This window comes from Syngnathus typhle, linkage group LG10, assembly GCF_033458585.1.
Source record: "Syngnathus typhle isolate RoL2023-S1 ecotype Sweden linkage group LG10, RoL_Styp_1.0, whole genome shotgun sequence".
NCBI lineage: Eukaryota > Metazoa > Chordata > Actinopteri > Syngnathiformes > Syngnathidae > Syngnathus > Syngnathus typhle.
This window is the reverse complement of record NC_083747.1, coordinates 11,325,534-11,352,410: the sequence shown is the minus strand read 5'-3', so window position 1 is coordinate 11,352,410 and position 26,877 is coordinate 11,325,534. Positions and strand designations below refer to the sequence as shown.

The 26,877-nt window shown below is 45.2% G+C and overlaps 7 protein-coding genes across 12 annotated transcripts; 4 read left to right on the top strand and 3 right to left on the bottom strand.

Moving 5' to 3' along the window:
* The first annotated feature begins 956 nt into the window (after positions 1-956).
* epn1a (epsin 1a) lies at positions 957-9,292 on the top strand. 4 transcript variants are annotated; one of them, XM_061289953.1, is made up of 13 exons: positions 957-1,223; positions 2,870-3,019; positions 3,217-3,318; positions 3,472-3,630; positions 3,866-3,994; positions 4,231-4,351; positions 4,416-4,573; positions 4,717-4,788; positions 5,787-5,870; positions 5,991-6,279; positions 6,910-7,074; positions 7,228-7,470; positions 7,611-9,292. In XM_061289953.1, exons 3-13 carry the CDS (start codon positions 3,250-3,252, stop codon positions 8,051-8,053), a joined length of 1,932 nt encoding a protein of 643 aa, XP_061145937.1. In that variant the 5' UTR covers positions 957-1,223; positions 2,870-3,019; positions 3,217-3,249; the 3' UTR covers positions 8,054-9,292. The 4 variants fall into 4 exon arrangements, with proteins under 4 accessions (XP_061145937.1, XP_061145936.1, XP_061145938.1 ...); XM_061289952.1 differs by having other exon boundaries at positions 957-1,250; XM_061289954.1 differs by having other exon boundaries at positions 957-1,250; positions 3,096-3,318.
* On the bottom strand, positions 8,811-12,353 carry foxj2 (forkhead box J2). Its single transcript, XM_061289980.1, has 9 exons — positions 11,687-12,353; positions 11,448-11,522; positions 11,287-11,379; positions 11,044-11,163; positions 10,584-10,926; positions 10,356-10,496; positions 10,166-10,267; positions 9,779-10,090; positions 8,811-9,487 (listed from the first exon to the last, which is right to left on the bottom strand). The coding sequence occupies exons 1-9, from the start codon at positions 11,984-11,986 to the stop codon at positions 9,381-9,383; spliced, it is 1,593 nt and encodes a 530-aa protein (XP_061145964.1). The 5' UTR covers positions 11,987-12,353; the 3' UTR covers positions 8,811-9,380.
* Positions 12,354-12,696: 343 nt separating this feature from the next.
* isoc2 (isochorismatase domain containing 2) lies at positions 12,697-14,249 on the bottom strand. 2 transcript variants are annotated; one of them, XM_061290089.1, is made up of 7 exons: positions 14,110-14,249; positions 13,903-13,974; positions 13,614-13,738; positions 13,323-13,535; positions 13,180-13,250; positions 12,986-13,103; positions 12,697-12,856 (listed from the first exon to the last, which is right to left on the bottom strand). In XM_061290089.1, coding segments are annotated over exons 2-7 (594 nt in total). In that variant the 5' UTR covers positions 13,904-13,974; positions 14,110-14,249; the 3' UTR covers positions 12,697-12,790. The 2 variants fall into 2 exon arrangements, with proteins under 2 accessions (XP_061146073.1, XP_061146072.1); XM_061290088.1 differs by having other exon boundaries at positions 13,180-13,535.
* Positions 14,247-15,729, top strand: atg12 (ATG12 autophagy related 12 homolog (S. cerevisiae)). The gene is made up of 4 exons (XM_061290122.1): positions 14,247-14,388; positions 14,902-15,038; positions 15,111-15,173; positions 15,446-15,729. Exons 1-4 carry the CDS (start codon positions 14,295-14,297, stop codon positions 15,503-15,505), a joined length of 354 nt encoding a protein of 117 aa, XP_061146106.1. The 5' UTR covers positions 14,247-14,294; the 3' UTR covers positions 15,506-15,729.
* A 211-nt stretch (positions 15,730-15,940) lies between these two features.
* LOC133161482 (germ cell-specific gene 1-like protein) lies at positions 15,941-20,337 on the top strand. 2 transcript variants are annotated; one of them, XM_061290028.1, is made up of 8 exons: positions 15,941-16,274; positions 16,590-16,671; positions 16,907-17,196; positions 18,067-18,249; positions 18,417-18,464; positions 18,539-18,691; positions 18,807-18,918; positions 19,014-20,337. In XM_061290028.1, exons 3-8 carry the CDS (start codon positions 17,001-17,003, stop codon positions 19,393-19,395), a joined length of 1,074 nt encoding a protein of 357 aa, XP_061146012.1. In that variant the 5' UTR covers positions 15,941-16,274; positions 16,590-16,671; positions 16,907-17,000; the 3' UTR covers positions 19,396-20,337. The 2 variants fall into 2 exon arrangements, with proteins under 2 accessions (XP_061146012.1, XP_061146011.1); XM_061290027.1 differs by having other exon boundaries at positions 16,590-17,196.
* A 17-nt stretch (positions 20,338-20,354) lies between these two features.
* On the bottom strand, positions 20,355-25,403 carry LOC133161517 (visinin-like). Its single transcript, XM_061290087.1, has 3 exons — positions 23,106-25,403; positions 21,865-21,976; positions 20,355-21,266 (listed from the first exon to the last, which is right to left on the bottom strand). The coding sequence occupies exons 1-3, from the start codon at positions 23,577-23,579 to the stop codon at positions 21,178-21,180; spliced, it is 675 nt and encodes a 224-aa protein (XP_061146071.1). The 5' UTR covers positions 23,580-25,403; the 3' UTR covers positions 20,355-21,177.
* LOC133161533 (transmembrane protein 100-like) lies at positions 25,357-26,630 on the top strand. Its single transcript, XM_061290108.1, has 2 exons — positions 25,357-25,552; positions 26,124-26,630. The coding sequence occupies exon 2, from the start codon at positions 26,156-26,158 to the stop codon at positions 26,567-26,569; it is 414 nt and encodes a 137-aa protein (XP_061146092.1). The 5' UTR covers positions 25,357-25,552; positions 26,124-26,155; the 3' UTR covers positions 26,570-26,630.
* Positions 26,631-26,877: the final 247 nt, after the last annotated feature.

Here is a 26,877-nt window from a genome sequence, read left to right as displayed (position 1 = left end):
GATAGATAGATAGATAGATAGATAGATAGATAGATAGATAGATAGATAGATAGATAGATAGATAGATAGATAGATAGATAGATAGATAGATAGATAGATAGATAGATAGATAGATAGATAGATAGATAGATAGATAGATAGATAGATAGATAGATAGATAGATAGATAGATAGATAGATAGATAGATAGATAGATAGATAGATAGATAGATAGATAGATAGATAGATAGATAGATAGATAGATAGATAGATAGATAGATAGATAGATAGATAGATAGATAGATAGATAGATAGATAGATAGATAGATAGATAGATAGATAGATGGATGGATAGATAGATAGATGGATAGATGGATGGATAGATGGATGGATAGATAGATAGATAGATAGATGGATGGATAGATGGATGGATAGATAGATAGATAGATGGATGGATAGATAGATAGATAGATGGATGGATAGATAGATAGATAGATAGATAGATAGATAGATAGATAGATAGATAGATAGATAGATAGATAGATAGATAGATAGATAGATAGATAGATAGATAGATAGATAGATAGATAGATAGATAGATAGATAGATAGATAGATAGATAGATAGATAGATAGATAGATAGATAGATAGATAGATAGATAGATAGATAGATAGATAGATAGATAGATAGATAGATAGATAGATAGATAGATAGATAGATAGATAGATAGATAGATGGATAGATGGATAGATGGATAGATGGATAGATGGATAGATGGATAGATGGATGGAAGAGTTGTTTTCATCGAGTTTTATCAAGCTATCTTGACATTCTTCTATTTTATTGACATTTTTGTAACGGATTCAAAGTGACACGGCACAGTACTTTCCGACTTTGCTGTGCGTGCGCGTGCGCGTGCGTGCGCGCGCGTGAGGAAAACAAAGGTGGCGAGGGGGTGCGGTCTGGCCGTAGTCGCTTAGCGGAAGCGGAAACTCGGCCATCTCCTCCTTGCTGCTACGTGCAGGCTAGCCCGGGGTCAGTCCCCTCCCCACGCTCCAATTCGAATCTTCCTCCTCGCGCCGTCTCGTCACCAATGTGGCCCACGTTTTGGTTTTTCGTGTGACCGCGTCACACTCGGCCGCACTCCTCATGCCGGACATGCCCGCGCCGTTTCGCAGTCCTACTGGCCAACTAGCATCGGCTAGCTTGCTAGCTAGCTAATCTCTCCTAGCCGCAAGCTGCAAGTGAGTGATACCTTTGACCACTCACCGGTAGGTAACATAACACTCAATTTGACGCCCGATGTGGTTAATGGTTAACATGGGGGCTGAATCGCATGCTTAGATATGAGTCTTAGCTTGTTGGTGGATAGCTAAGCCGTCGTGTGGCTAATTTCTACTTTAGCCACATTCAAGTGAAAGCTTGGGGGCAAAGTGCTTCTTTAGCTCAGGTACAAGCGCACGGGACGGCGCTTAGCATTGCATAGCACGAGCATATGACAAATGAAGTATGTTATTTTTAGCTCATTAACCGCTCATTTGGGTACTTTGTAAAACATTTAAATGTTTTCAAGCCATTTTATTAGAGAGTGTTTGTAGGAAGTGTCCTTTTTTGTAAGGCTAAGTTAGCACGGCAAGTGCTAAGTTGGTAGGCGTGTCAGGTAGACTGCTTTGCCGGGTGCAGACTTTTCTAATGTCAATTTGATGCTCGTTAATCAGAACACCGTGTTGGACTTGCACCAAACGATGACAATAAAGGCTCTCGATTCCACGGTGACCTTTGTGTTCACTTGTCATGACGTCACCTGTGTGTTGCTACCAGCTGTTGATCTGAAGCGTTGGTAAATTCACTTCAAACGAGTCAATTCTATTTATAAAACCCTAACTTAGAAGATATTTTTCGACAATGAGAAAGTCACCAACCAAACTCGTCATATATTGTATTATATATGTAGACCTGAAACACACAGCCCTAGAAATAACAGCAATATTTTATTAACAATATTTCCCCAGAATTACATTCTGTCAAATGCTGAGTCCGGTTAGATCATTCACTTAGACCTGAATAAACCATACTAAGATTTTGGACTGTCGGCTGATGGGGTCCAAAGTAATTTTTAGGGCTCTAGTCAATAGTACTATTTCATCCATAGGGTACGTGAAGCATCATTTTCTTTTTAAGAATTGTAAGAGACTTTTTGGATGGACTGATTGTATACGTTCAGAGGGAAGGCCAAGCTTCAAAAGTTATGTCTACGCCCGTACCCACTGGCTTGTTTGAACTTTGAAACTCCGCAGTGGCTAATTTCCCGGTTTGTTATGCAAACGAATTGACCTGTCGGTAAGTGCGTGTGCTTCGATATCCTTTTAAATATATTTTGTCTGAGTTTGCCGATGCACACAGTAAGTGATTATTTTAAGAAGTAGTCTGAATAAACATACGGTTGTTTCAGTAGTTTCGAGGTCAGGCTGTGCTAAAACGCTCCCCGTAATAATATCCGAGAAGTTCTGCTGGAGCCGTTGAGAACGATCACCCGTGGGCGTGAGCGCTTCCTTGCTGGGTTACTTTGAAGGCAGAGTGAAGTACTTGAAGTAGGCAACAAAACTGGACAAAAAAAACCCCCAGAACCAACCGTTTCTAATTGTGAATTCTAGATCAGTAAGTCTGTCGGCTCACCCAAGAAGAAAAAATCCATTCTCTGTGCCCATGAGTTATTTGTTAATTTCCTATCATGTGATTTTCCAACTGAATATCTGCTCTGTCCTCATTTTATCACAAGCGCTTCGGAATCTGCTGCTCTGCCAGCGCGCGTGTGGGTGACTTAGCAGACAGTCAACAGCAAGTGAGCATGTCATTTAGCTGCCTTTGTTTGTCTTCTCTCACTCCGCAGTTCTCATCTCCCGCCGGCTGTGATTTTTGCTATCCGATGTTGCCCCGGAAAGAAAAAGGACACGGCCGTGAATGAGCGGCATCCTAGACTCAAAGTCCAGCGAGCGTAGCAAGAGGAGAAGCCCGATTCTGCATTATTCTTGAGTAACAGGTGTGCAGGACACTGACATATGCTCCTTTTATTACTACAAGAGCTAATGCAAGGTTTCCACCAACTCTTTTGACAGATCAAATTGAGGAATTGTGAGGTTTTGTCTCATTTTGCCATAGCATTGACAACCCTAACCCTTGATTACAAAAATATCCGTGTGAGAACGTCTCAATTCCCCCCACCCAACTCCTCTTCAGATCCCTACGCGGCTCGACGGCCCGCCGGTTGCCATGTCGACCTCATCGCTACGGCGGCAAGTGAAGAACATTGTCCACAACTATTCCGAGGCTGAAATCAAGGTTATATGTTGTGCCTTATATGGCAGCTACTTGCACTGCCTTTTTTATTCTTTTATTTTTGTCTCTGTCGAAACACCCACATCTGCATAGTCGAGCATAATTACGTTAAGGTGTCACAAATTGTTACACGATGGCCGTCTGTCCCTCATTTAGGTTCGGGAAGCGACGTCCAATGACCCGTGGGGCCCCAGCAGCTCTCTGATGTCCGAGATCGCCGATCTGACGTACAGTGTCGTGGCCTTCTCGGAAATCATGAGCATGGTGTGGAAGCGCCTCAACGACCACGGCAAGAACTGGAGGCACGTGTACAAGGTGGGTATGACTGACTTGCAGACTTGAGCCTTGTTTGTGGGAGGATGTGGATTTTATTTTAAATTATGCATTGGATTTCATAACGTTAGTTTTATTTATTTTTATGGTCCCTAGATGTTTACCTAACTGTCCCTAATTGGCCGCAATTTGTAATCACACACAAATGTGTTTGGAATGGCAGTAGTTTTATTTGTTTTTTTGTATTTTTGTAAGCTATCGTGTTCATGTGTGCCAGGCCATGACTCTCATGGAATATCTGATCAAGACGGGTTCCGAGCGGGTCGCCCAGCAGTGCCGAGAGAACATTTACGCAGTGCAGACCCTGAAGGATTTCCAGTACATCGACAGGGATGGCAAAGATCAGGTATGCAAACACGCCGAGGTGTTTGGATGGTGAAATGCAAATTGATTCGTTCCAAAGTTGTGCCCAAATCGTTCTCGAGTCCAAAGCGTTGGAGCGCACAAAGCCGGGTATAAAGTAACACTTTATGGGACACTTTATGACAGCTTTACAATTGCTTACACTAACTCAGTACTGCGATGCAAGTGATTTACTTTCTTTACAGCGGTACTTTGAGGTCTTTGTCGTGAATTTTGTAGGGCGTGAATGTGCGCGAGAAAGCCAAACAGCTGGTGATCCTGCTGAAAGATGAAGAGCGACTAAGAGAGGAGAGGATCCACGCCCTCAAAACCAAAGAGAAGATGGCACAGACCTCCAGCGGTGAGACTCTTTTGTTTGGTGGCCTCCCCCAGCACATTCACCGTCTCGCCACGTTGCCTTCCAGCTTCTTCGGCACCATCTGCACCCAACCTGGGGGGCAGCCTGTCGCTGGGCTCCCACTCAGGCGGGGCAGACCCTGAGCAGGCGTGGCCGCAGAGCTCCGGAGAGGAGGACCTCCAGCTCCAGCTGGCTTTGGCCATGAGTAAAGAAGAAGCTGAGCAGGTAACGCAAAGCAGTCGAGTGGGCGAAAAGAAACACATTTTTTGTCTGAGTCGGCAGTTTCACACTACACCGGCAAGCGTATGCGATGAAGATTCACTCGCGTGTAGCTTTGCTCTCATGATGTAACCCCTGACCTCCCCCAGACTAGCAAGGACCCTCTGGAGGACGCCGAGATGCACTATGCACTGACACTCAGCAAAGAGATGCTTCAAGAGGTTAGGGCCAGTCGACAGGCACGGCCGGCCGGCCCGCCCACCGGCCATCCGCTATTTTGCCTTTCTCTCCTCTGGAATTCACAGCGTTGTCCAATCAAAATGACAATATTTGGCACGCTTCCTTTTCATACTAAATTCAAACAAATTGTTAGCGGTGCTTTTGCACCTGTAGTTTGCTTTTTGTGATCCGCCTTGCTTTTGTCCATTTCCTCCCTGGTTTGGTTTCCTTTGACACAATTAAATTAAAAAATAGGAATAAGTCTCATAGAATGTTAAACTGAAGAGGCCGTGTACACCCTCGACACCGATCGTTCATTTGCCAATTGCCGCAGTTTGATCGAAACGATTCATTTGAGCCCTGACCAAAGTTCATTACTGTCCTGACTCAACACTCAACCAAATAAACCACACCAAAGGAGGAAATGGCCTAGATTATAATTTAAAAAGGAACAAGCACAAGAAAATGTGTAATTTGTATCTTATCATGTATCGGATTATTTCAACCGAACCAATCACGTTTGTGGAATTCGCATGCCAAATATGTTCGATTTAACCCTGAATGGTGGAGTGTGCAAATATTGATTCTTCTTTCCTCATGCACTGAACTTTGGGCTGGAATTGAAATCCCTCCTACTGACATCTCACTCGTGTTCTTCTCCTGGGTTTCTTTCCGAGCGCTTAACATCACACACAGTCAAGTGTTTGTTTCTCAGCTCTTCGATAAAATGTCATTCAGTCGGCCAGTCTTTTTGTTTGGTTAGCTCCGGTGGCTGTTTCCTCCTAAACAGAAAAGTGGCAAAGTGCAGCTCACATAAGACTTGAAACTGGCAGATAGTTTGGTCAGCATGTCCTACTTGGTCTTTCAAACAGATTGTCATGGTCTTAAAAAAGAATCTCATGTGTCCAGATTAATTTTTATTCATTCCAATCTTATTGCCGACCTCATTGCGCGTCAAACTTTGCTCATGTCACTGTGTTTGTGTGTGTGTGACTGGCAGGAAGAGCGACTTCGTAGAGGCGACGACTTGCGACTGCAGATGGCCATCGAGGAAAGCAAGAGGGAGAAAGCTAAGCCAGAAGAGGTGCGTGTGTGCGTGCGCATGTGTGTGCGCTGCATTTGCCAAACGTAAATTCAACTTTGCATAATTTCTGCCAAGTGGTAACATAACCGATGACATTGGTGAATGTTCTGTGCTGGACAGAACTCTCTCCTGGAGCTGAGCGCCGTGGACCCCTGGGGGGCAACTGCCGCCGCCGCTCCCGCCCCCACCGTGGGTTCAGCCGGCCCCTCCCCTCCGCCAAGCCTTCCCATCACCACTTCGGGCCCATGGGGCGCGACCGCCACAGACCCGTGGGGGATCGCCTCGCCCGCTTCCCCAACCGGCTCCGACCCCTGGGTCGGAGGGCCGCCGCCAACTATAGCCCCTCCTCCGGACCCCTGGGGAGAGACGTCCAACAGCGTTCACAACGCGGACCCCTGGGCAAGCTCAGGTAGGCAACAATAAGAGCTCGCCCTGCCTGCCCGTGTTTTCGCCACGCAGTGTCCATGTTACCTTTTTTTCCATTTCTTGTCATTCACTCACATGCTTTCTGCTTCATGTGGTGGAAAGCATGCTTGTGAAATTCATCCTCCCTATGTGTCGAAAGCAGGATGCAAATCGTTTTGTTTCGATTTGGGTTTGACTGGTCGTTTCCCAAGCAGAGTGCTCTCATGTTTGCATGGGTGAGGCCGCAAAAAGGAGAGTAAACAAAATGGCTGGCCACCAGTGTGTTACACCAGAGTCTCTGTTTCGGAAATAAACTTCCTGCTTCATCCTGACTGTGAATTTCTAGCAGGGCTGGGCGATTGATCTTAAAGTTAGCTAAATTAAAAAAAAAAAAAGGTCTTTAATTTTTTGGGTGAATTTTCTCATAGCAAAATAAAATCACAAATGAAAATTAGGGCTCTGACAAACCAATTTTTTTTAATCAATTGTCATATTGATTTTTCCAATCAATTACTAATATTAACACATATATCATTTTTCGGGATTGTTGAATTGCCCGGCCCTAATTTGTACCTGTAAGGTGTTGTTAACCCTCCCCTTCCACTCCTGCATCCAACACCCCCTCCCCCTGTAGCCGTGACACCCCCCAGTGTCGACCCCTGGGGCCCCTCAGTGCCACCCAGCACTTCCTCCTCAGGGGGGCCGGTAGACCCCTGGGCGAAGGACGTGCCTGTCCCTGCCTCTGACCCAATCACCTCCGACATCTGGAGTGACTCCGCCAAACACACTAACGGCACAGGTACATTCACGTCCATGAGTCACTTGCGGGAATGACTGTACACACACGCACAGTGTACTGTTGTCTTTGTCCAACATTTCATCCCCTTCAAGTAGACGTGGTTAGACTTCCTGTCTTTGTCCAGTGGCCGACTTTGCGCTTTTCATTTCTCAGGAGACCCTGAGCGACGAGGGTCCCCGGCCACAGGCTGCAACAGCACCGGCTCGCCCGAACCTTTTGACCTCACGGCCCTCGGCTCTTCCCTTCCTGTGCGCAAGACTCCCGAGTCCTTCCTCGGGCCCAACGCATCTCTGGTTGATCTCGACTCGCTGGTATCGTCCAAACCCAAGCCCAAACAGCCGCCGCCTCCTTCCATCTCCTCGTCGTCGGCGCACAACCCCTTCCTCCAGAACACAGGTGAGCTCATTCCTGATAGCTCGATGGTTTGTGTCCATAATGTATACACAGAGCTTTCTGGTTCCGTGATTCCACAGACAGTTGAAATTGGGTCACGGTGCCTCCTATTTATCACAGTGTGGCCCCTTTTCCCCCCTCAGGCTCCTCCCCGGTACCCGGCATGGCCGTGACCCCAGGCAGCACCATCTCCAGCCGCGGCGTCTCCCCCACCCCGACCTCGTCCAACCCTTTCGGCGTGGCTCCGCCCATGAGCTCTATCTCTCCTCAGCCCTCGTCGCTGGGCCTTAGTTGTCTTCGCGCCAGCCCTGTGCCTCCCAACCCCTTGCTGGGCATGCAGGTCCCCGCCATGGGCCTCATGGGTGCCCCAGGCATGGGCCTAGGTGTGATGCAGGCCGGCCCCATGGGCTACGGCGGGCTGTCCCCAATGGCGCCACCCACTTCCGGCATGATAGGCCCAGGAGGGGTCGCGCCCCCTCAGCTGATTTTGGGCGGGCCCGGCAGAGCAGGAGAAATGATGGGCGCGGGGGGTGCGGCGGGGGGAGCCGGGACAACGGGAGCCAGCACCAATCCGTTTCTTCTTTGAGGACGTGTCGGCGCTCGCTCGCTGGAACCTCCTCCGTCGTAACCTGCTGCTCCCTTTTTATTCAACACGCGCAAATTTCCACTCGGCTATACCGAAAAGAAAATCACATTTCTGTCCAAAATGCATTTCACACTCGTTTATTACGCCACGTTCATTTCAAGAGGGGTTATTATGGGGGTCCGGGGGGAAAGAGAGATCTATTTATTTAGTCGTCTTTATGATCTGTGTGAAGCTCATCTCTAACATTTGCGCGCCGAGAGAGAGAGAGAAAAAAAAGCAGCCAAGGACAAATAACAAAACAAAAGGTGAAAGAAACTCTTCCTCGACAAACTGAATCTATGAGAGGAAAAGCGCGCATGAAGAATTTTTTTTTTTTTTTTTCAAAAACTGCACATGGACTGAAAAGAAAAACACATTTCAGGTACAATGTGGGTCAGATCATTTCAATTAATTTAAACCTAATTTATTTCATCCACTTTTTTGGGAACAATCAAGGAAAATCAAATGTGATCATGCCATATATAAATAAATCCAATGCTTATTTTCCTTAATTCCTAATTGCTGTGGAAGCTCGATCGGCTGACTGATCCAAGACCCGTGTGTGGAAAAAAAAATGTTGCGAGGGTGCCGGATGAAGAACTTGCGCAAGTCTGAAATATTTCCGATGCCTTTGTGTGTACGTTTTAAGCCGCCCTTGTTTTCGTTTCATGTTCTGTCTTCTTTTAGTGAGTCGCTCACAAGTTCTAATTTGCATCCATTTGTTTTGTTTTGGAAGACTAACCTGTATTACTACTTTGCATTGGCGGAATTTCAAATGAGTTGTTCTTATTGCCGATCTGATTTCATTTTTTTTTTCGATAGTCTAACATTTCAATCCCGTTTCTCAAACGTTGCGGTGTTCTTTTTTCTGTTCAAAGACAGACATTGAGAAAACAAATGAGTGGAGGAGATGAACAGAGACTTGACAACATGCTCCATGCTGGTCTTTTAATTTACACATTTTATATCGACAAGAAGGAAAAAAAAAATCTTATACTGGGTGAATTTGCCTGTGAACGTTCACATTTGACAAGTTAAAAGAAAGCTATTAATGAAATTTAACAAAAGCCAACAGGAAGCAGGCGTCATGGCTGGTTTCATGCTTGTGCTGTACTTTCACGTCTTTATCCTACTTGCAATTTTTACTGCTGCAGAGTACAATAATGTGACAAGAATAAATGTATATTTTATTTTCCTTGATCCATTTGATTTTTAAATTCAATGCAAAAACAAAGGTAGCAAGAAGCGCTTCAAAAATATTGCACTGTTTATCTTTTGCTCACTGATGTCAGCCGAGTAGGGAATCCCAGTCAAAATCGTCCTGGAACTCCTCGCTGTTGCTGCTCTTAAAAGACGGACGAGGTCGCGGTGCCGTGGCTTGAGGCTGCGCGCCACCTGAGACACACAAACACGATCACCAGCGGCTGCAAACAAAACTGCCGCTCTGGAGAATATACCCAGAAATGTCGACTTTTGATAGTGTTGATTAGTTTTGAAAAACAGCCTTGATGATGCAAGGGGATTTGACGGCTTTCAGTGTGTTGATAGACAGGTAGATGGCAGAGCCAAGAAAAAGTCAAAGCCAAGCTCAACTCTGATCGTCAACGATCAGCGGGTTGCCACAAGTCATCAAGATGTTCTGCTATGCAAAGAAGAGTTCCACAAGAGGACATAACCAGCTCTTACCAGCTGTGCTTGCAGGTCGATGAAGGTTGTGGCCCTGCGTGTGAAGAGGCCGGCGGAGCAACGGCGAACCGTTGGCGGGGCCGTAGTGGAAAGACGACGTGTGGGCAGCGAAATGCGGCGGCGGCATGTTGTAGGAGCAAGGCTGAGGCAACGAGGGGTGATTCGAGCCCAGAGCCAGCGGGGAGTGACTCCCCGAGGTCAGCATGCCTTTCTGGGCAAAGAAGCGGTTGAGGGAGTCGCACAGAGATGTGAAGAGCGCCGGGTCCAAAGCCCAGTCGCACAGCTCCGCTTGGCGCATGCTCTCCAGCAGGTCTGACCACACAAAGTAAGGAAAATTTTAACTTGGACGGTCTCGTGTTATTCGGGGGGGTGGCTCGACATTCTCACCTGGGTGACTGGAGAGGTCGATATTGGCCCAGTCCAGGTTGCTGGCGATGCGGAAGCTCTCCTTCAGAGAGTCCGTGCTTGTGAACCAGTCAGCTGGTACCGCTAGAAAAAACACAAAGCGGCAATTTAAGACCTTCAGAGACTTGTAGAATTTAGTGGCCGGTGAATTTGGATGTATTTGTTGACTCACTGTGCTGCGAATGGTGCACCGTGTCAGTGGGTGGGGCAGGTGGTGGCGCCAGTGGTGCAAGGTGAGGTGACATGGGCAGGAGAGTCGGAGTGTGAAGCGGGGTGATGTCGTTGCTCGGTAGAGACACAGCGGTAGAATCGGCTGGTTAAAAAAAAAAACATATTTGGTCATCTGAATGGGAATTTTCAGGATCATGTTGATTAGTCGCACTATGATATCACACGTTACCTTGCGAGCCTCCTCTCTCCCTCATACTCTTGAAGAGTGACTTAAAAGACGCATACAAGTTAGGTAAGTTCATCTCGTCGAAGGTGAATCGCAGTGGGGGGTCGGCCGTGGGGTGTCCCGACTCGGCTGACGAGGGAGTGGTCACGGGTAGAGGAAAAGGGGAAGAAAAAGTGAGAGACGAGGCAGTGGGTTGAGAAGAGGAGGAAGAGGGACCAGGTTCCGGTCCTGAGTGGGCACGGAATGGCTGGCAGGCGCTAGCAGCGGAAAGTGGCACGATAGGGGGAGTCGGGCCGGGTCTGGGGGGTGCGTTGATCGGCGTGGCAGCAGATGATGTGTAAGGTTGCTGCAAAAACACAATGTGAATTTGGTTATGCCTTTAATAATGTCATAACAGTGTGATCGTCGTAGCGTTGTTTGTTTTGACGTCTATAGTCGTCAATGAGTGGATGAAGTTTGTTACCTTGCATGGGGGAGGAGAGAGGGAGGCGGGGCGGAGCGGCTGCTGCAGGGACTTTTCACTTGCTATGTCTTTTTGGCAAGCTGGATGAAGAGAGGGGCCTCTTTCTAGTTCTTCTGGAGCCTGTAAAGTAAAAACGGTAGCTCTCATCACAACTGATACATTCAAAATGTGTCACCGAATGATTCAATTAAATGTAACAAGTGTTTTTTTTTAGTAGACTGGTTTTGACAAATCAACACTCACGTCAAGTCTTTTCTGTTCCTCGTCCGGAAAAGGGCGTTTGGACGCCCTGGCTTGATTGGACACCGCAGGTCCATCCATTGTCCAATAGGATCCCTGGAAAAGTCAAAGCAACAAAATATTTGATTGGGTGAGATCCAGTGGTGAGCTTTACAACTATTCACCTTGCCAGGGTCGTTGTGCGGACGGGGAACTTTCCTGAAGCATTTATTGAGGGACAGATTGTGTCGAATGGAGTTCTGTGAAGGAGAACATTACGTGACGGTTAGAGCAGTCAAAGCAAATATTATTCAAATGAATCCAAGACAGTTCATCTTTGTTAGTATCTTCTTATTCTTGGTTTATAAATGAAGTTACAAAGCCGGAAAAGAATTAATTGACACGTCAATTGGAGGCTGGCTACCTTCCATCCGCGGCCCGTGTGACTGTAGTAGGGGAAGGCGTCACTGATCCAGGTGTAGATGTCATTCAGGCTCAGCTTCCTCTCCGGCGCGGCCGTGATGGCCATGGCGATGAGGGTGGCGTAGCTGTGCGGGGGCTTGCCTTTGGGGTTGGCCGGGGAGGGGTCGGGCGCGGAAGCCAGCGCATCTCCTCTGTCCCTCCTCCTCTCTCCTCCGCGTTCGCGACCCGAACGCAGGCTGCTGATTCCCAGTTGCGGCAGCCAGTCGATGCTGGTGAGACTGGAGTCCAAGTTGGAGGACATGTTGGGAGTCTACAGCCGAATCAGCGGGGTTCCTTTATGACGCAGATAGTGGACTTTTGAGTTGCATACTTTCACTTTAGCAAAGAGGAGGATCCAATCGCAATACACTTCACGCAACCTTCTTGCGGCCATTCGAGGGCCGAGGCCTTGAGAAAAAAAACTATTTCATGCTGCCAGTGGTGCGCAAAATCAATGCACTAACCGCACACTCTCCCACCAGCTCACCTTCAGATCTTCCCCCTACAGCATCGTAATCCCCTCCAGAGTTCCAGTCGGAAAAAAAACTTTCGTGAAACTTTGTTCACAACGAGCTTCCTTTTTTCTTCCCCTCCCTTTTTCTCCCTGTGCATGAATGACGTCACCTGCCCCGCCCTCCTAGGTGACATCATCGCTTTCGGACACCTCCTCTTGCAAGCTTACGGGCCAACAAACAGGAGGGAGCGTGTCAAGTCTGACTACTGTACAGTATGGGAAGTAGTTATGTCATATCATTGGTAGCCATTTAAAGTCTTTAAAACATCTAGCATTTGAGTGCACATATGTTGTTTTCCTCATCGTACATTAGTTGAAAAAAAAAAAAGTTACTACTAGACGCAGTCATCCAACTAGTGAGGACAAAGAGCACACTCGTATGAGAGAAAAAATCAATGAACGTCTCAAATATCTGTCCGTGTTACTGCTATTAACAATCACTCAGACAAACAGACATATCCGATTAATAATGCAACATCCTTTTATTGAAGGACTCCGCATGTAGATTGCTTTGGAAATATGTGTTGTTGGGAAATGTTCTTTGGTTTCTTCTTAGAGCGCACTGAAATAGGCGAGGAGGCCAGTGTCTGGGGATGGCTGCATCATAAGCTGCTGGATCTGGTGGGTGACAGAAAATGAGGAATTAGATATAACTAGCCTAGCTACTCTAGCTAGCTAGATGGACAGTCATTCTCTCCATCCATTCTCATTTGCATAATGGTGTGACTAAAGCACATGATGAGGTACCTCCTTAAAGTTGGGGTGCTTGGCGCCTTGGACCAGCTGCAGTAGGACGGCCTCGGTAGTGGTGAGGAAGGCGCCGCTCTGCTTCAGGCGGGACAGAGCGAACAAGCGGTCTGTCTGGCTGCACGAAAAAAAAAAGAAAACGGACACGCATTGAGCTGTGGAAACATGAAGGATGGCGCCGTATCAACGGCTACCTCCGCGACGAGACGGCGTCCGACACGATGTGGACTTCAGTTCCCTTTTCCAGTAGATCGAATACCGTACACTGCGAAAAGAGCAAAGGTGAATCAGACGGAGCTTTTGACTGATTTCCTGAAGCGGTCGCAAATGTGTTTACCGCAATACAAGCGTGCGCCTCGATGCCACACAGGATGGCCTGCTTGGGGTTCCCCAGAGCCTGCATCTCCTTCTGCACCTCCTCTATCATCATGGTGAAGGACGTTTTTGCGTGAGCTGTCAGGCCCTCCGCTCCCAGCTCCGGCACCGTGGGGCCCAAACCTTTCGGATACTGCTCAGTCAGGATAGCAGGGATCCCCAGAATCCGGCTGGCCTATCAGAATAGGGGGAATTTTAGATTGAAGAGGAAGGAAGTTTTCTTTTAATTTAACTCCAAGGCGAAAGTTGCAACCTGGAGCAATCTGGCAGCATTGCTAACAATGTTGGTGAATTGGAAGATGTTGGGTCGGAACTTCTCTTGCATGTCGCACAGGAGAAGCACCGTATCCTTGGTGGAGAGCCTGCCGATGCCTGCCACTGTCAAAATTACATTATGTACATGCATGTAAGCTGGTGGAAGGTTGAGCCAGTGATTGTTTTGGCTCTGTGGCATGCTCTCGGATTCACGCGGGACAGTTTTGGTAGAATGACTACAATCAAAGTAATAACAAGGCTGCCTCTGCAAGGCCAAAGTGACTTACTGTTGATGATTGACTGTGAAGCGCACTGTTTAAAGTTCCAACTGTCAAACTGTCCTCGTGTGACACCACCACCTGAGTTAAAAGCGTACGGATGCTAATAAGAAAGAGTAAGTTCCATCCAAGTATTCAGAAAGCACAATTAACTCAATGGGGATCATAGGGCTTATTCGGTTAACGAAATAAACAGATAGGTCAACAATAACAAACCTGAGCAAAGGCACAGCTTACAAGTGCAGGCTGCAGAGTGTTTTTACGTTCGTTTAAACCACGCCTGGAGCATAACGACCAATAGAATCAGGTGTCTTGGTGGATGACGTTCTTGTTAACCAATGGTAGATGGAAGCGGAAGACGAATCACATCAGGTTTATTAAAATTCTAGTCGTCGCTAAAGATGTCTGACAATGCGGATTCACCAACAGAGACCCCGAAAGAGGAGCTACATTCACCTCCCGAAGACTCGACGACTAACGAAGAGAAAAAAAAGAGTAAGAACGTGCATTTTATGCACTTTTACTAATTTAACGTATCATAACGACTATCGAAACCGGGGTAAACAACTTCTTCTGGCTTTGTGACGTAATGATTAGCGGACCAATCGGGTCGTTGCATTTTAGAAATCTGCCCAATGAGTGTATCGGTTGTTTACGCGTGTTTTCAGTTGCGGAAGCAGCTAATGCAACGTTTATATGCATAAATACTGATTTACCTACATTTAATATCATCTTCATTAAAATACAATGGTTTGGTCATTAGGGTTACGTGTAGCGATTACACGTTTGGCAAAAGGAGTACGTTAAATAGATGTCAAAAGTATTGCCATCAGCTGTCAAATCCACGTTAGATTGTAAATGAAAACCAGTTTAATGCAATTTAATTTATGAGGTGGGATGTATATAAAAAAAAAAAGTACTGTAACAAATCATTTGTACGTTGCTGCGTTCCACTGCCCCAAATATTGATCAGAAAAAAAAAAAGACTCGTCTTTCTTCAATGTGCAGTTGATGTCCTGCTGAAGGCAGTTGGGGACACCCCCATTATGAAAACCAAGAAATGGACCGTGGAAAGGAGCAGGACGGTGCAGTCGCTTTCTCAGTTTATCGCTCGCTTCCTCAAGATGGATGCCAATGAACAACTGGTGAGTGACCACTCAAATTCCCATGCAGAAACAGTTTCTCATTACAACTCTGACACAACTATTTCTTCACAGTTCATCTACGTTAACCAGTCATTTGCGCCCTCACCGGACCAAGAAGTGGGGATCCTCTTTGATGTAAGTACCTCAAGAAAAACAATTTCATGACCATTGTTACTTGACTAGATCCACCAGCACTGCAGTCATATTTGTGTGAGTTAAAGAACGCTGGGTAGGCTTTCATAAACTAGCTCTCTGTTCAGTCAATTGACACACTTCTAGTTAAAGTACTAAAATGCAGGGGTTTCAAGTAAATTAAACGTCAACAGCTTTGGCCAGCAGAGGGCGCCAGATGGGTTCATCGCAACTATGTTGAGATCTAAACTGTTTTGTTTCTCTTTCTCTTTCAGTGTTTTGGAAGTGACAGCAAACTGGTTCTGCATTATTGTAAATCTCAAGCTTGGGGTTGATTTCCATTTTGGCTCTGATTTGTCCATTTTAAAAGAGATTATATGAGTTTATCAACATTATTTTCTACAAATCAAAACAATTGAAAGCAGACTTAACTATTTGTGTACAGTTATGTTACTAAAATGCCTGAAATGTGTTCTAAATAGATGGTGAAAATGCTCCTTTAACATCAGCGCTAACACATTTATTTCATGTACATATTGTAAATAAATGATCAACAATATCCAATTTATTTTTGTGTTTCTTTTTAACAAAGATTAAAACCGCAGGATTTCGTTTTTAAACAGGAAATGGAGCGAAAAGGTTTGTTACCATTCAAGTGGTTTACAATTTAATCCACTGTCGATATTTTTAGTGGTAAAGGTGGTTAAGGAACACCCGGTGAAAGAGTTCACAATGGTGCATCAGTACACTAGTGGGTAGATGTAGAGGGATTGCGTGAATCCGGTTGAGTTCGAGCAACCGATTCCCAAGAAAGAAGACCGACTGTGCGTATTTACTATTGGCCAGGAGGATTAACAGGAGGGGGCGGCGGCCTCACTGGCGGAGAGTCACTGATGCTCATCCAGGACGAGGGAACGCTGGCGATAATGCTCAAAAGGTGGCTTCTCGAGACATTTGTTGAAGATGGAAAAATGTTATTTTTGACTTGGAGCCCATGGATTGAACAAAGATGAGCGAAGACTCCGAGGCTACTCCACTGCCAGCGGTGAACACTGGATGACGTTTTACAATTTGATGCAACTCATACGCCGGATAACCACTTTGGTAAGTAACTGATGGCTATGAAGTCAGGTTTGCCTCATTTTTGAAGATTGGCGATCCACATATATTTTTTGGGACAGTTCAAATTGGAAATACTGTCACCGTGGTTTTCATCCAGCCTCAGAAATGACGAACATGTCACAACTTCTCATAAAGTCTTAAAATGACGTCTCGAACGACGTTTGTCGTGTTTCAACCTACACCTATCGCACCAACAGATTACAGATTGACGGGGATTACGGACAGAAATAAGGATGGACGCTTTAGTCATAATTTCATCATCTCTTGCTTTTTGTGTCTCCTTTCTTGACCTCGTAGAGCGTCGGCGTCCATAATGACCAGCGGGCCAGGGAGTCTCAAACAGGAGGTGGGGAGGAAGTCCATGGTGCGGCCTAGTTAGGTAACAGTAAAAATCAAGAGTAAGCTTTCCAGGCAAACCCTCCTCCAGCTATTCTCTCTTTATGTGAACCGTGGAAATCCCCTCTTGTGCATTTTTACCTCCATCTGTTTGCCTGCACATGTATCAACTTGATCGCATCTTCCTCTCCTGCCTTTCCTTTTAATCACTCGGGCGGTTACGTCACGTTTGCTGCACGGCCGGCGGCTCATCACCTCCCGACCCGCCTCCCCACCAGAGGCGTCCGCCCTGCCCCGTGGCCGCCGCGCCGCATTCATCTGCCCTTCCCCGTGGCCACTGTGCCGCATTCGTCCGCCCTGGTGCCTTCGGCCATGCCGGAGCGCATGTCGCGCCGCTCCCGCTCCCTGCTCTCCCTGACCTTGACCTCGCTGGCCCTGGCGCTCTCCATCCTGGCCCTGTGCACCTCCTACTGGTGCGAGGGGACCCACAAGGTGGTCAAGCCTCTCTGCCTGTCGCCCGTCAAGATGAAGAACTGCGGGCAGAACAATAGCGAGCCTTACACCACAGGTACGCGATTTTCATACTTGATGTGAATTCTCACGTTTTGAAACTGTGTCACTCACTGCGGTGCGAATCAATGTGGATGAGTGTCGGGCTTCTCGAAAACCTATTGTCCTTCGTGTAATTTATTTTTTTAATCTCGTTTTACCCATAGCTCACTTTTAGTTATGGATGACTTTAATCTGTGGACAAGCCTCAGAGGGAGGCGGTTGTCTTCATCTGCTTTTTATTTCCCCACCATATATGCTTAATTCACAACAGGATTACACACATAAAGGAATTAACTAGGATCACACTGTGTACACTTAAAAAAAAAAATGTACAGGATGTACTTCGGGCAATGCACAGTGTTGGCTTAAAGTTATTGGAACATCTCTAGACCTGATTTATGGAGCTAATGAGATTGCGTTTAGGTGAGGACAGGACAGGATAGAAAGAAGGTTATCCCAGATGGAAATTTGTTTTGGACGCTGCTACATTGCTGCACCAACAAATATTAAGTGTTCAGATTGCATTATATCTATATTTTGTAAAGGTGACTTTTTTTTTTTAACAAAATAGTTTGAAACCAAAACTAACCCATGAAATAAACCTAGACAAAAATGATGGTATCCCTCCAAATAGAATGAGAATAATTTTACCATTTAGCTAATTAGCATAAATAATCCTTTTTTAATTTGAGGTTATTGACAAGGTTTGCACGACCAGAGAAAGTGAAGGTTGTCTCAGGAGATTAGAAGGAAAATTCTGGACAAGCATGCTTGATGTTTCTGTGACTACAGCGATGCTGCATTTGCTTCCATTAGTCGGCCACAATGTCCAACGGTGTCATGTGTATGTGTGTAAGCGTCTCCCTACTTGTGTGCCATCCCACAGAGAGCCCGACCCAAAACCCTTTCAACCGCACACTGTCTCCAGCCAGACGTGAGGAGTTGGCCAAGATCCGCCAGAGGCAGCTGGCCAACGCTGTTCACTACATTTGGGAGACGGGCGAGGACAAGTTCGCCTTCAGATATTTTCACACCGGCTTTTGGGAAAGCTGCGAGAAACACAGTGATGGTGAGCAGAGGTGGCAGCGAGAGAAATGCTGACGCAGCAACTTGGTACAATGTCATTAGTTGAGATACAGTAACGACACACAAGCTATTGAAATAACTTTTATGAGTCAAATCTTCAAGAAATGCATACCTTAAACTAACTATTATCACCACTTGTTTTCTTTGCAGGGGAGAAATGCCGAAGCTTCATCGAGTTGACTCCAGGGGAGACGCAAGGTGAGGTTGATGTTACTCCCTGAGCGACACTCCTCAAAGTCTTCACTCGTCCTTCTTCGATGCCGTTGCCACAGGTGTGCTTTGGTTGTCGGTCATCTCCGAGTTCACGTACATCGGCCTGCTGGGGATGGGCTTCTTGCTCATGTGGCTGGAAGTCTTGTGCTCGCACAAGGAGATTCACTCACTGAAAATCAGTGCCTATGCTGCGATGTGCACTGTGCTCTCAGGTGAGAAGGAAAAAAAATATATATTTTTTTGCTGAGTATAATAGTTCCTGAGTCGCAATGGCACCATCTTCTTCCACATAATGTTTTTTTTCATACCGTTCCATCCCCACTGCAGGTCTTCTCGGGATGGTGGCCCACATGATGTACACCACCGTGTTCCAGATGACGGTCATCGTGGGCCCCAAAGACTGGAGGCCTCAGTCGTGGGACTACGGCTGGTCTTTTGCGTAGGTTGCTGACAAATGTACCTTAAGATGTACCAGGCCTGGCTGTTTTTTTTGTTTCGCAGACTGCTTTATGTTTGCAAATGTGCTGCTTGTAGTCTTGCCTGGGTGTCCTTCAGCTGCTGCATGGGCGCCGCCGTGGTCACGCTCAACTCCTACACCAAGACCATCATCGAGCTGCGCCGCAAGCAGAGGCTTCGTCTGGAGGAGGCCAGAGCGGCCGCCCGGGCCCCCTGCTACGAGGAAGTGGTCTCTGGCGGCGGCGGGGGTGGCGGTGGCGCGGGGGGCTTCTACTCGGTCAGCGGCCTGCTGCAGTGTCCCGACGGCATGATCGACGTGGCCTGGGCCCCCAACGGCAGCGTGGTGGGAAACGGGGACGTACCGACGCTGGTTTTAGTGGGAGGCTGCGGTACGGATGGCTGTGAGGACTGCGAGAGAGAGATGGAAGGGCCCGTGGACAGAGTGGACTCCCCTTGCTGAAAGCTGGGAGACTCACGGACAAGGTGAAGGAAACATTTGTTGAACTCTGCACATCAAGTCTGACCATATGGAACAGAGGCCAAACGACTTGCAGGGACAGATGTTCTCTGTGGGGGGTTCCTCAGTGCCTCACGGGAGGAAGGCGCGTTACACATTCAACAGACACTTCATTAGGTACACCCGCACAACCGAGTGACAGCCAATAAGAGACTATTGTAAATCAATAATAAACCTCTCAAGGAAATGGATTGTAGAATAAACTCAGAATCAGACATTCGTTCCAGTCTTGCAAAAAAAAAAGAAAGAGTCAAGATTACATTTTGAATGCTGGTATAAGAAACCCGTTTGCAGACAAACCTGAGCACGAGATGAACATATACAGTAGATAGATGGGCCGAGAGAGAAAGATTATAGAGATTTTCAAAAGTCTGCTCTCTGATGTTGAACAGAAGATTATGTGTAAAGCAGTAATCCACAGTTGGACGCAAAGACGGGCAAGTAGAGATGGGTCGGGAGGTTTTCTGAGGGGGGCGGGGGTCAAGGAAAGTTGGAAAGAGGCGCTGGCACGCACACACAAAACGAATCTTAGTGACAATACACGTGGAGAATGTGCACAACACTCCCTGTCAGGAAAGCTCAAATTGTCCTACTGTCCATTAAATAGAGCCAAATTCATTATAATGACTTTAGGTTACACATTTGGGATAATCCAGGATTTGCCGTCTGGGGATAAATACAATTGAAAAGTGTCATCAACAATTTTATCACTCGCCACCAGCACTGCTATCAGGTACTTCTACTGTAAACTACGATATTTCTTAAACGTACTCGTTCATCTGTCATTTATCCTCACAAATATAATATGGTGAACAGTTAAAAATGTACTATGCTTTTTTAAAAATGGTTGTCCACGTTTACATGACAATAAATCGTACATTCAAACCGACATGTATGTGAAAATCTTTAATGTCGTAAGTTACATCGGAAGTAAAACAACTACATATGTTCCAATAGCTGTTAAAAAAAGCAAAAAAGAAACAATCAGGTATGACGCTTTTGCGATCGTCCAGAGTACGGCTTGTTTTTATCACAGTCCCCAGATGTACAGTAAACAGATATTTTCACATAATCTTACTTTTGGCTGAACAAATAAGACTTTAAAACGCTATGCAGTCATTACTCGCTATATTAATTAGTTTCTATGTTGACTACCCAAAATAATAAAACCACGACTTTACATAATATTTTATGGTAAAACTATTTGAGTTGAACACACAAATATACACGTTCATGACTGATCAATTTGAATTTTTTTCAATTTTGTGAAACAGGTTGACAACAAATAACATGTTTGGAGTTTAAATTTAGTTAACTCAAAAAAATCATGTTTACTCCAGCCAATCAAATTGAAAACTCATTCAAATATGAATTTAAGCAATATATGCTGAGTTTGTATGCATTTCTGTTTCTTTTTTTGACCAAACAAAAATCGAAATCTATATATATGCAATGTCGCCATTTAAACTCAGTTCTATTATGCTAGAAATTACAATTACTGAGTTTCTTCAAATTTCTGACAAAAAAAAGGAGCAAAGTAATTTCCAAAATGCTAAAAAGAAGTGTACTGTGTATTTTTTTTCTAAAATAACACAACCTCGTAATTCTTTTCTGATAATTAATCAATGCCACGTGACAAACAATAAAACAAAATTACATTTGATATCGATTCCTGTCAAATAAGTAACGCAAAATATTTACACATTTCATTTTTTTTGTGCCACTTCAATGTTTGAGCGGTTCGTAGTGGATGAGGCGCATTGCATTTTCATTCTCGATTACTCCCTTGATGAACTCTCCTTCGGCCAGTCGCTCTGTCAGGCAAAAGAAATGACAAAAAATTTGAGTCACAAGTAAAATGACTTTGGTGAGAAATCCGCTCAGCTCTTTCATGCATGCAAAACCAAGGAGTCAGCTGAGGTCCGAACAAAGCTCGCATGCCAGCCGTCACATGCTTGCTGGAGCCCACAGGTGGATTTATATAATTATATTTGTTTTGTGCCCAACAGCTGATTGTCAAATTTAATCTCCACGCATGTGTGCGAACATCTGCTGAGGAAAGGTAGCAAGCAGATGTTAGCCCTCTTTCCAATTTTAAATCAGGCTCAGGTTTTCTTTCTCTTCCAAAAGTGCTAAGAACTTGAACAGTACTACAAATGCTTGCGGGAGACCTTCAGTAAACCCATACATCTACCAAATTGAAATAATAAAATAAAAAATCTTCAATAGTACTTTTTTCACAGAACACTGTGACCAAAGACTTTTTTTTCCTGACAGAGATGATCATTTCCCAATGTGTCAAACCGCTGCAGTATATCATTTTGCTCTAAGTATCGGTGGCTGGTATCGGTTCGGTACCGATATCCGTTATCAGTAAATTGGTGCGACAATTCAACTGACATGGTAATTTACCATTGTCTTTCTTCTCAAAGTAGGCCCACAGCTTGTTGGCTCGCTTCTCGGGCGTGTTCTCGTCTTCCGGTAGCCTGCTCTGGTCTTCTTTGGGGATCAGTTTGAAGATGGCCTAAGAGCAAATAGCGGCATAGAAAATCATCTCATTTCAAAATCTTCAATTTTTTTTGTGGCAGTCACAACAAAGAAACACAATTGAAAAGATCCGCTTGTGCACTGTTGTTTGATATCACGAAATGCTGAGGGCCACTCGGGTCCCAGGCGCTGTCAAGGCAAGAGGCCCTTTTAAGTGTGTGTATGTGTCTGTCCCACTTAGAGAGGAGGAAGGACTCATCTGCCACATTTAAGACACCTAGATTAACATGGATTACAGCCAAGACTCAGGCCGACCGCCAAACGACGAGATCTCCGCTTACTTCCAGTACCCTCGCCTCCATCTTGGCCCCTCTAAAGTGCATCCTCTGAACGTCTCACAAAGTATTGCACCTCTGTGTCCACAGTTAGCAGCGTATAGCACGTATCCGGCGTATTACTTGCTGCTTCTCAGGCCAGTCGGTGGGACTCAAATCTCGTTACCGTGCCAACTGGATTTCCTAAACCCTCAGAAATCCTGCATGACCAATTTTAAAGATCTAATAGAAAAAAAATATTGACACGTGATCTTGATTTTGAGGGAGAAACAGAGACACTCCTTGCCGGATTAAACAACAACCTACGGTGTATGGAGAGCATAACACAGATTAGACCAGCGGGACGGACGTTATATGTGCACGCCGAGAGCTAAAGATTAGAGATTAGGGGGACTCTGGGGCGCAGGTGGGCTGGCAATTAGCGCTTGAAAGCTGCACACGGAAATAAGGGGCTTGGAAGGAAGACAAAATGGGCAACGGTCTTGCCGAGGTGGCAAAAAGTACTCCGAGGTTAGGGTTGGGATTAGGTGAGTGCACTGTAAAAATAGAAGCACTTTTACTAAAGGTAAAAACAAAACATGGAGATCTCAAATCATCTTTCCCCATTGAAATGAATGGAAACACTGTTAATCTGTTCCAGCCACCCCATTATTCAAACTGTTTTTTTTATAAGACCTCAACATCTCAACCACTTTCTATGTCATTCTTACATCGTGTACAGATCAATATGTGACAATCAAATTAGCTATTTTCGTCCACCCAACTACAATCCAAGATCTGTGGTGTCAGAATGAATTTTTCTTGGTGTTTACCAGATGGCATCCATCTCACCTGGCAGATTTCCGTCACTTCTGTTTTGTTGATGTATCCATTCTTGTCCACGTCGAAGAGCGAGAAGGCCCACTCCAACTTCCTGGTGGTCTTCCCGGTAGAGGTCATGTGCAAGGCGATGATGTACTCTTTGAAGTCCAGCGTGCCATCATCATTGGTGTCAAAGGAACGGAACACGTGGCGAGCGTAGCTCTTGGCATCGCTGTCCGGAAAGAAGCGGGCGTAGATCTGCTCGAACCCCTCGACCGTAATGCGGCCCGTCGGGCACTGCTTTTGGAAGTTCTCGTACCACTGGCTGATCTCGTGCTCGGTGAACTTGGTGCTCAGCTTCAGGTCCTCCAGGATTTCCTTGGACAAGGCGCTACTTGTACTATTGCCCATGGTTGGATTTGGCCAGTGTCTTAGAATAGAGGCGACGTTTGAGCCTGTTCCTGATCGCAGGCTGTCACGTAAAGACCCAGCACAGTGATCCATATAGCGGATCAAAATACAGTTCAGATAGAGAATGCCGCCTGGAAATGTCTAAAATGCAAGAAGGAGAAGGGAGACCTTACCTTTGGGTGTACACGTCGAGCGTCTCTGCGGCGTAAGAGATAAGTTGGAGGTAAGTAGGGCAGGGGGGAAAACATCTCCTCATGTGGGTCCAGGATAATTCTGTTAATGCGGGACTTAAGGTGGCTGAGCTTTTGACCGAAATGCACTTGTTTGATGGTGCTGCTAGAAGGCACTATGATATTATGATTGTGACCTTTTCACCCATCCATTGACCTGTTCTGTCACTGCGCTTTGTGACAATTAGAAGACCATGCACTGAATTTAAGAGATGTATATCACGTGTACACTACCAAAAAATAATCCCAATTGGAGATGCAACTCTCTTCAGATGAACCACCGACTATCAGTTGAGGCCAAAGTTTACCAGTCTAACCTTTCATTGATTTTCCTGGCTCTGTTTGCCTTATCAAACACTGACGTGTTTTATCTCTGGCCGCTTTATTCCCAAACTCAACTTGTTGACCACAATAGGCACAAATGTCAATTTGATGTCAATTAAATGTTCTCATTAATCAAGGCTTTTGTTAAACATTTTAACAACGTTAAATTCCATGCACTTGCTGGTTTGCTTGCAGGATTGAATTGGTGCCATAAATATGCTCTGTGAGTCAATCTATTGGATTATCCAAATTCTGTACTGCCCTAGCCGATCCAGCCCTTAGCCCATTAGCATCATCGCCACCATCCCAAGATTGTCATGGCCAATAGAATTAGCCCATCGCTAAGAGGAATAACAAAACACCCTGACGTTTTACCTCTTACCCAGACTGGACAAAGTTAAATTTAGTCTTGTGAAATAATGACCTACATTTGCACTGTTTTGATATGTGGGGCTAATTATCTAATTCTGGCAGGTGACAGGTAACTAAGAAAGGTTTAACACAATTTTTGATTACTGAAGAAACCTTTTATGTAATTAAAATGGCATCTAGAAGGTAGTGTGATTTGAACCAGCAAACCATTTTCGAGCATTAGTGCGACCAGCGTGTTGACACAATCATGCACATTTTAGCAAGACTATGCTATCATACAACTGCATTTTGTTTAGGATTAGTGCAGATATTAATTAAATTCTTAACCATGTGTTGTCGCGTCACAAAAAATTCGTATTTCTTCAATTTGTATGAAAAAACATTATTACCCAGTATTTATTTATTAAATAGTTTATTTTGCCCCTCTTTGTCAATTTGTGTTCAACACTGTTGGTAGCACTAGCCGCTAGCTGAAGCTAACAACAGTTTTCTTAATTTTGTAGCATTTCTTTTGGATCAACTGCAACCAGTACCGTATCTGGATGTTAAGATTTAAATCAAACTACATTATCTATGAAACAGATTTCAAATTCAGATGTCAAATGTTATTTGACAAACACCTCCAGATGATGTAGCCTATATGGCACTGATGTCTGCCATTATTGATGCTTTTAAAGATTGGAACCTTGTCAGAATGTTTGCGGTATCCAACCAAGGCTGTTCATTTGAGGCCAAAGTTAACCAAGAGCGCATGTTTGCAGAAAAATGACGTAAGAAACGGCCAAATAGTTAAGGGAGCCGAAACAATGCCTTGGTGGGACACCGCTCCAGAGTTGTGACGGAGCTCAGTGTAGAGGAAGGGAGTTGCTCCAAGATAAATATCACTTAATGGGTCATAATGACGCTTAATGACAGACGACCGTTTCCTCGTGGACGCGAGGAAAGACGGGAACAAACAAAAAAACATCATGCCGACAACAATCTCGGCGAGAATGGCCACCATCTTGTGAGGCCTCCGCTTGTGACGCATTTGATAAGGTGACGGCGTCGAGGCCCCCCGAGCTCAGTTCTGCACACATCGTCCTGGGAGAGAGCCACAGTCACTTTCAGGCCTATCTAGGAATATTTATTCCCGCTAAGGTAAGATGGATTTTGCTGCTCTTGTTTCTTGGAATCGGTTCAGCAGACGGCATAAGAATGATGTTAATGTAGATTGAATGAAAATGAGGACACTGTTTTATAGATGGTCAATTAATGGAATTTCTTTAGCAAGAACTGTTAATATATTAATAGGCTGTTTAATCTGCACCTGGCTGATTAGATTACATTATGAAAATGTAAAAGTCTCTTTCTGGCTTGCTTTAAGATGCTTACGTAAGTTACTTTTTATACAGTACACTGTTTATATTAATTTTTCCCATAAATTAATTGTCTTAAAAAGCAATCATTTAAATTACAACAAATTTAAAATATAAAATTGGGACATTTATGGCAACGATGTCAAACAATGTCACACCAAAACAAGCAAGTTGGTTGCTCCAAAATAATTTGCTGAGCTGCATTTATTCTAAGTTGGGGGACAATTAACCCCTATAAACTCTTATTTCTTCAGTGTGAAATGCAGGAAAGACGATATTGACAACAAATCTATTTTGTTAAAGTGCCCAATTTAAAATTCTAACTTCACACAACTTTTTTTTTTTTAATACAGTACAAGAAGACATCACCATATTGGTCCTCGCCATGGAAACCCTGGATGCTTCCACTCTATCAGCTTCAGCTGTCACCTATGACCCTAAATCCGAGGCTGTGACATTGCCGGGAGGCGTGGTCTCTGTGGCGGGCATCACTGTGGTAACTGGTGGCGTGGAGCTGTCCTGCAGCTCCTGCATGCTGGCCTTTGGCTTTTGGGGCACGCTCATCGGCTTCAGCTGCATCGGCGTGGGCGCGTGGGACCAGCTGAACCACTTGAGAGAGGGGACCTCTCACCTACTGGCGCTTGGACTGGTGATCCTGGCCCTCAGTTTTGCCGTGGTCGGCAGCGTTGTGGTGTTCTACATCCTGACTAAGAAAAGGAGGGTGGGGAGGCGGAGAATGAGGCAGGAAGGAAAAGAGGTGCTTGTGGAGGAGAATGTAGTTAAACGGGTAACAGTGTAATTGACACTTGGAAGAGATTTGCTTTGGATTTGTTTAATTAAAAGCAAACCTGTTTCGCTGACTCGCCTCCAGATATTCAAACGTGCAAATCCTTTTGCATGTCAAGTTGACATTGTCAACTCTTCTTTCTGTCTTGATAACTGCAGTCATGGTAGGCAGTTGCAGGCCTTCACCTGCTTTTAGAGAAACTCAACTCAACTGTATTTAGAGAGCACTTCAAAACAAACACTAAGATGCTATTATAAATATTTATTTATTTATTTATTTATTTATTTATTTATTTATTTATTTATTTATTTATTTATTTA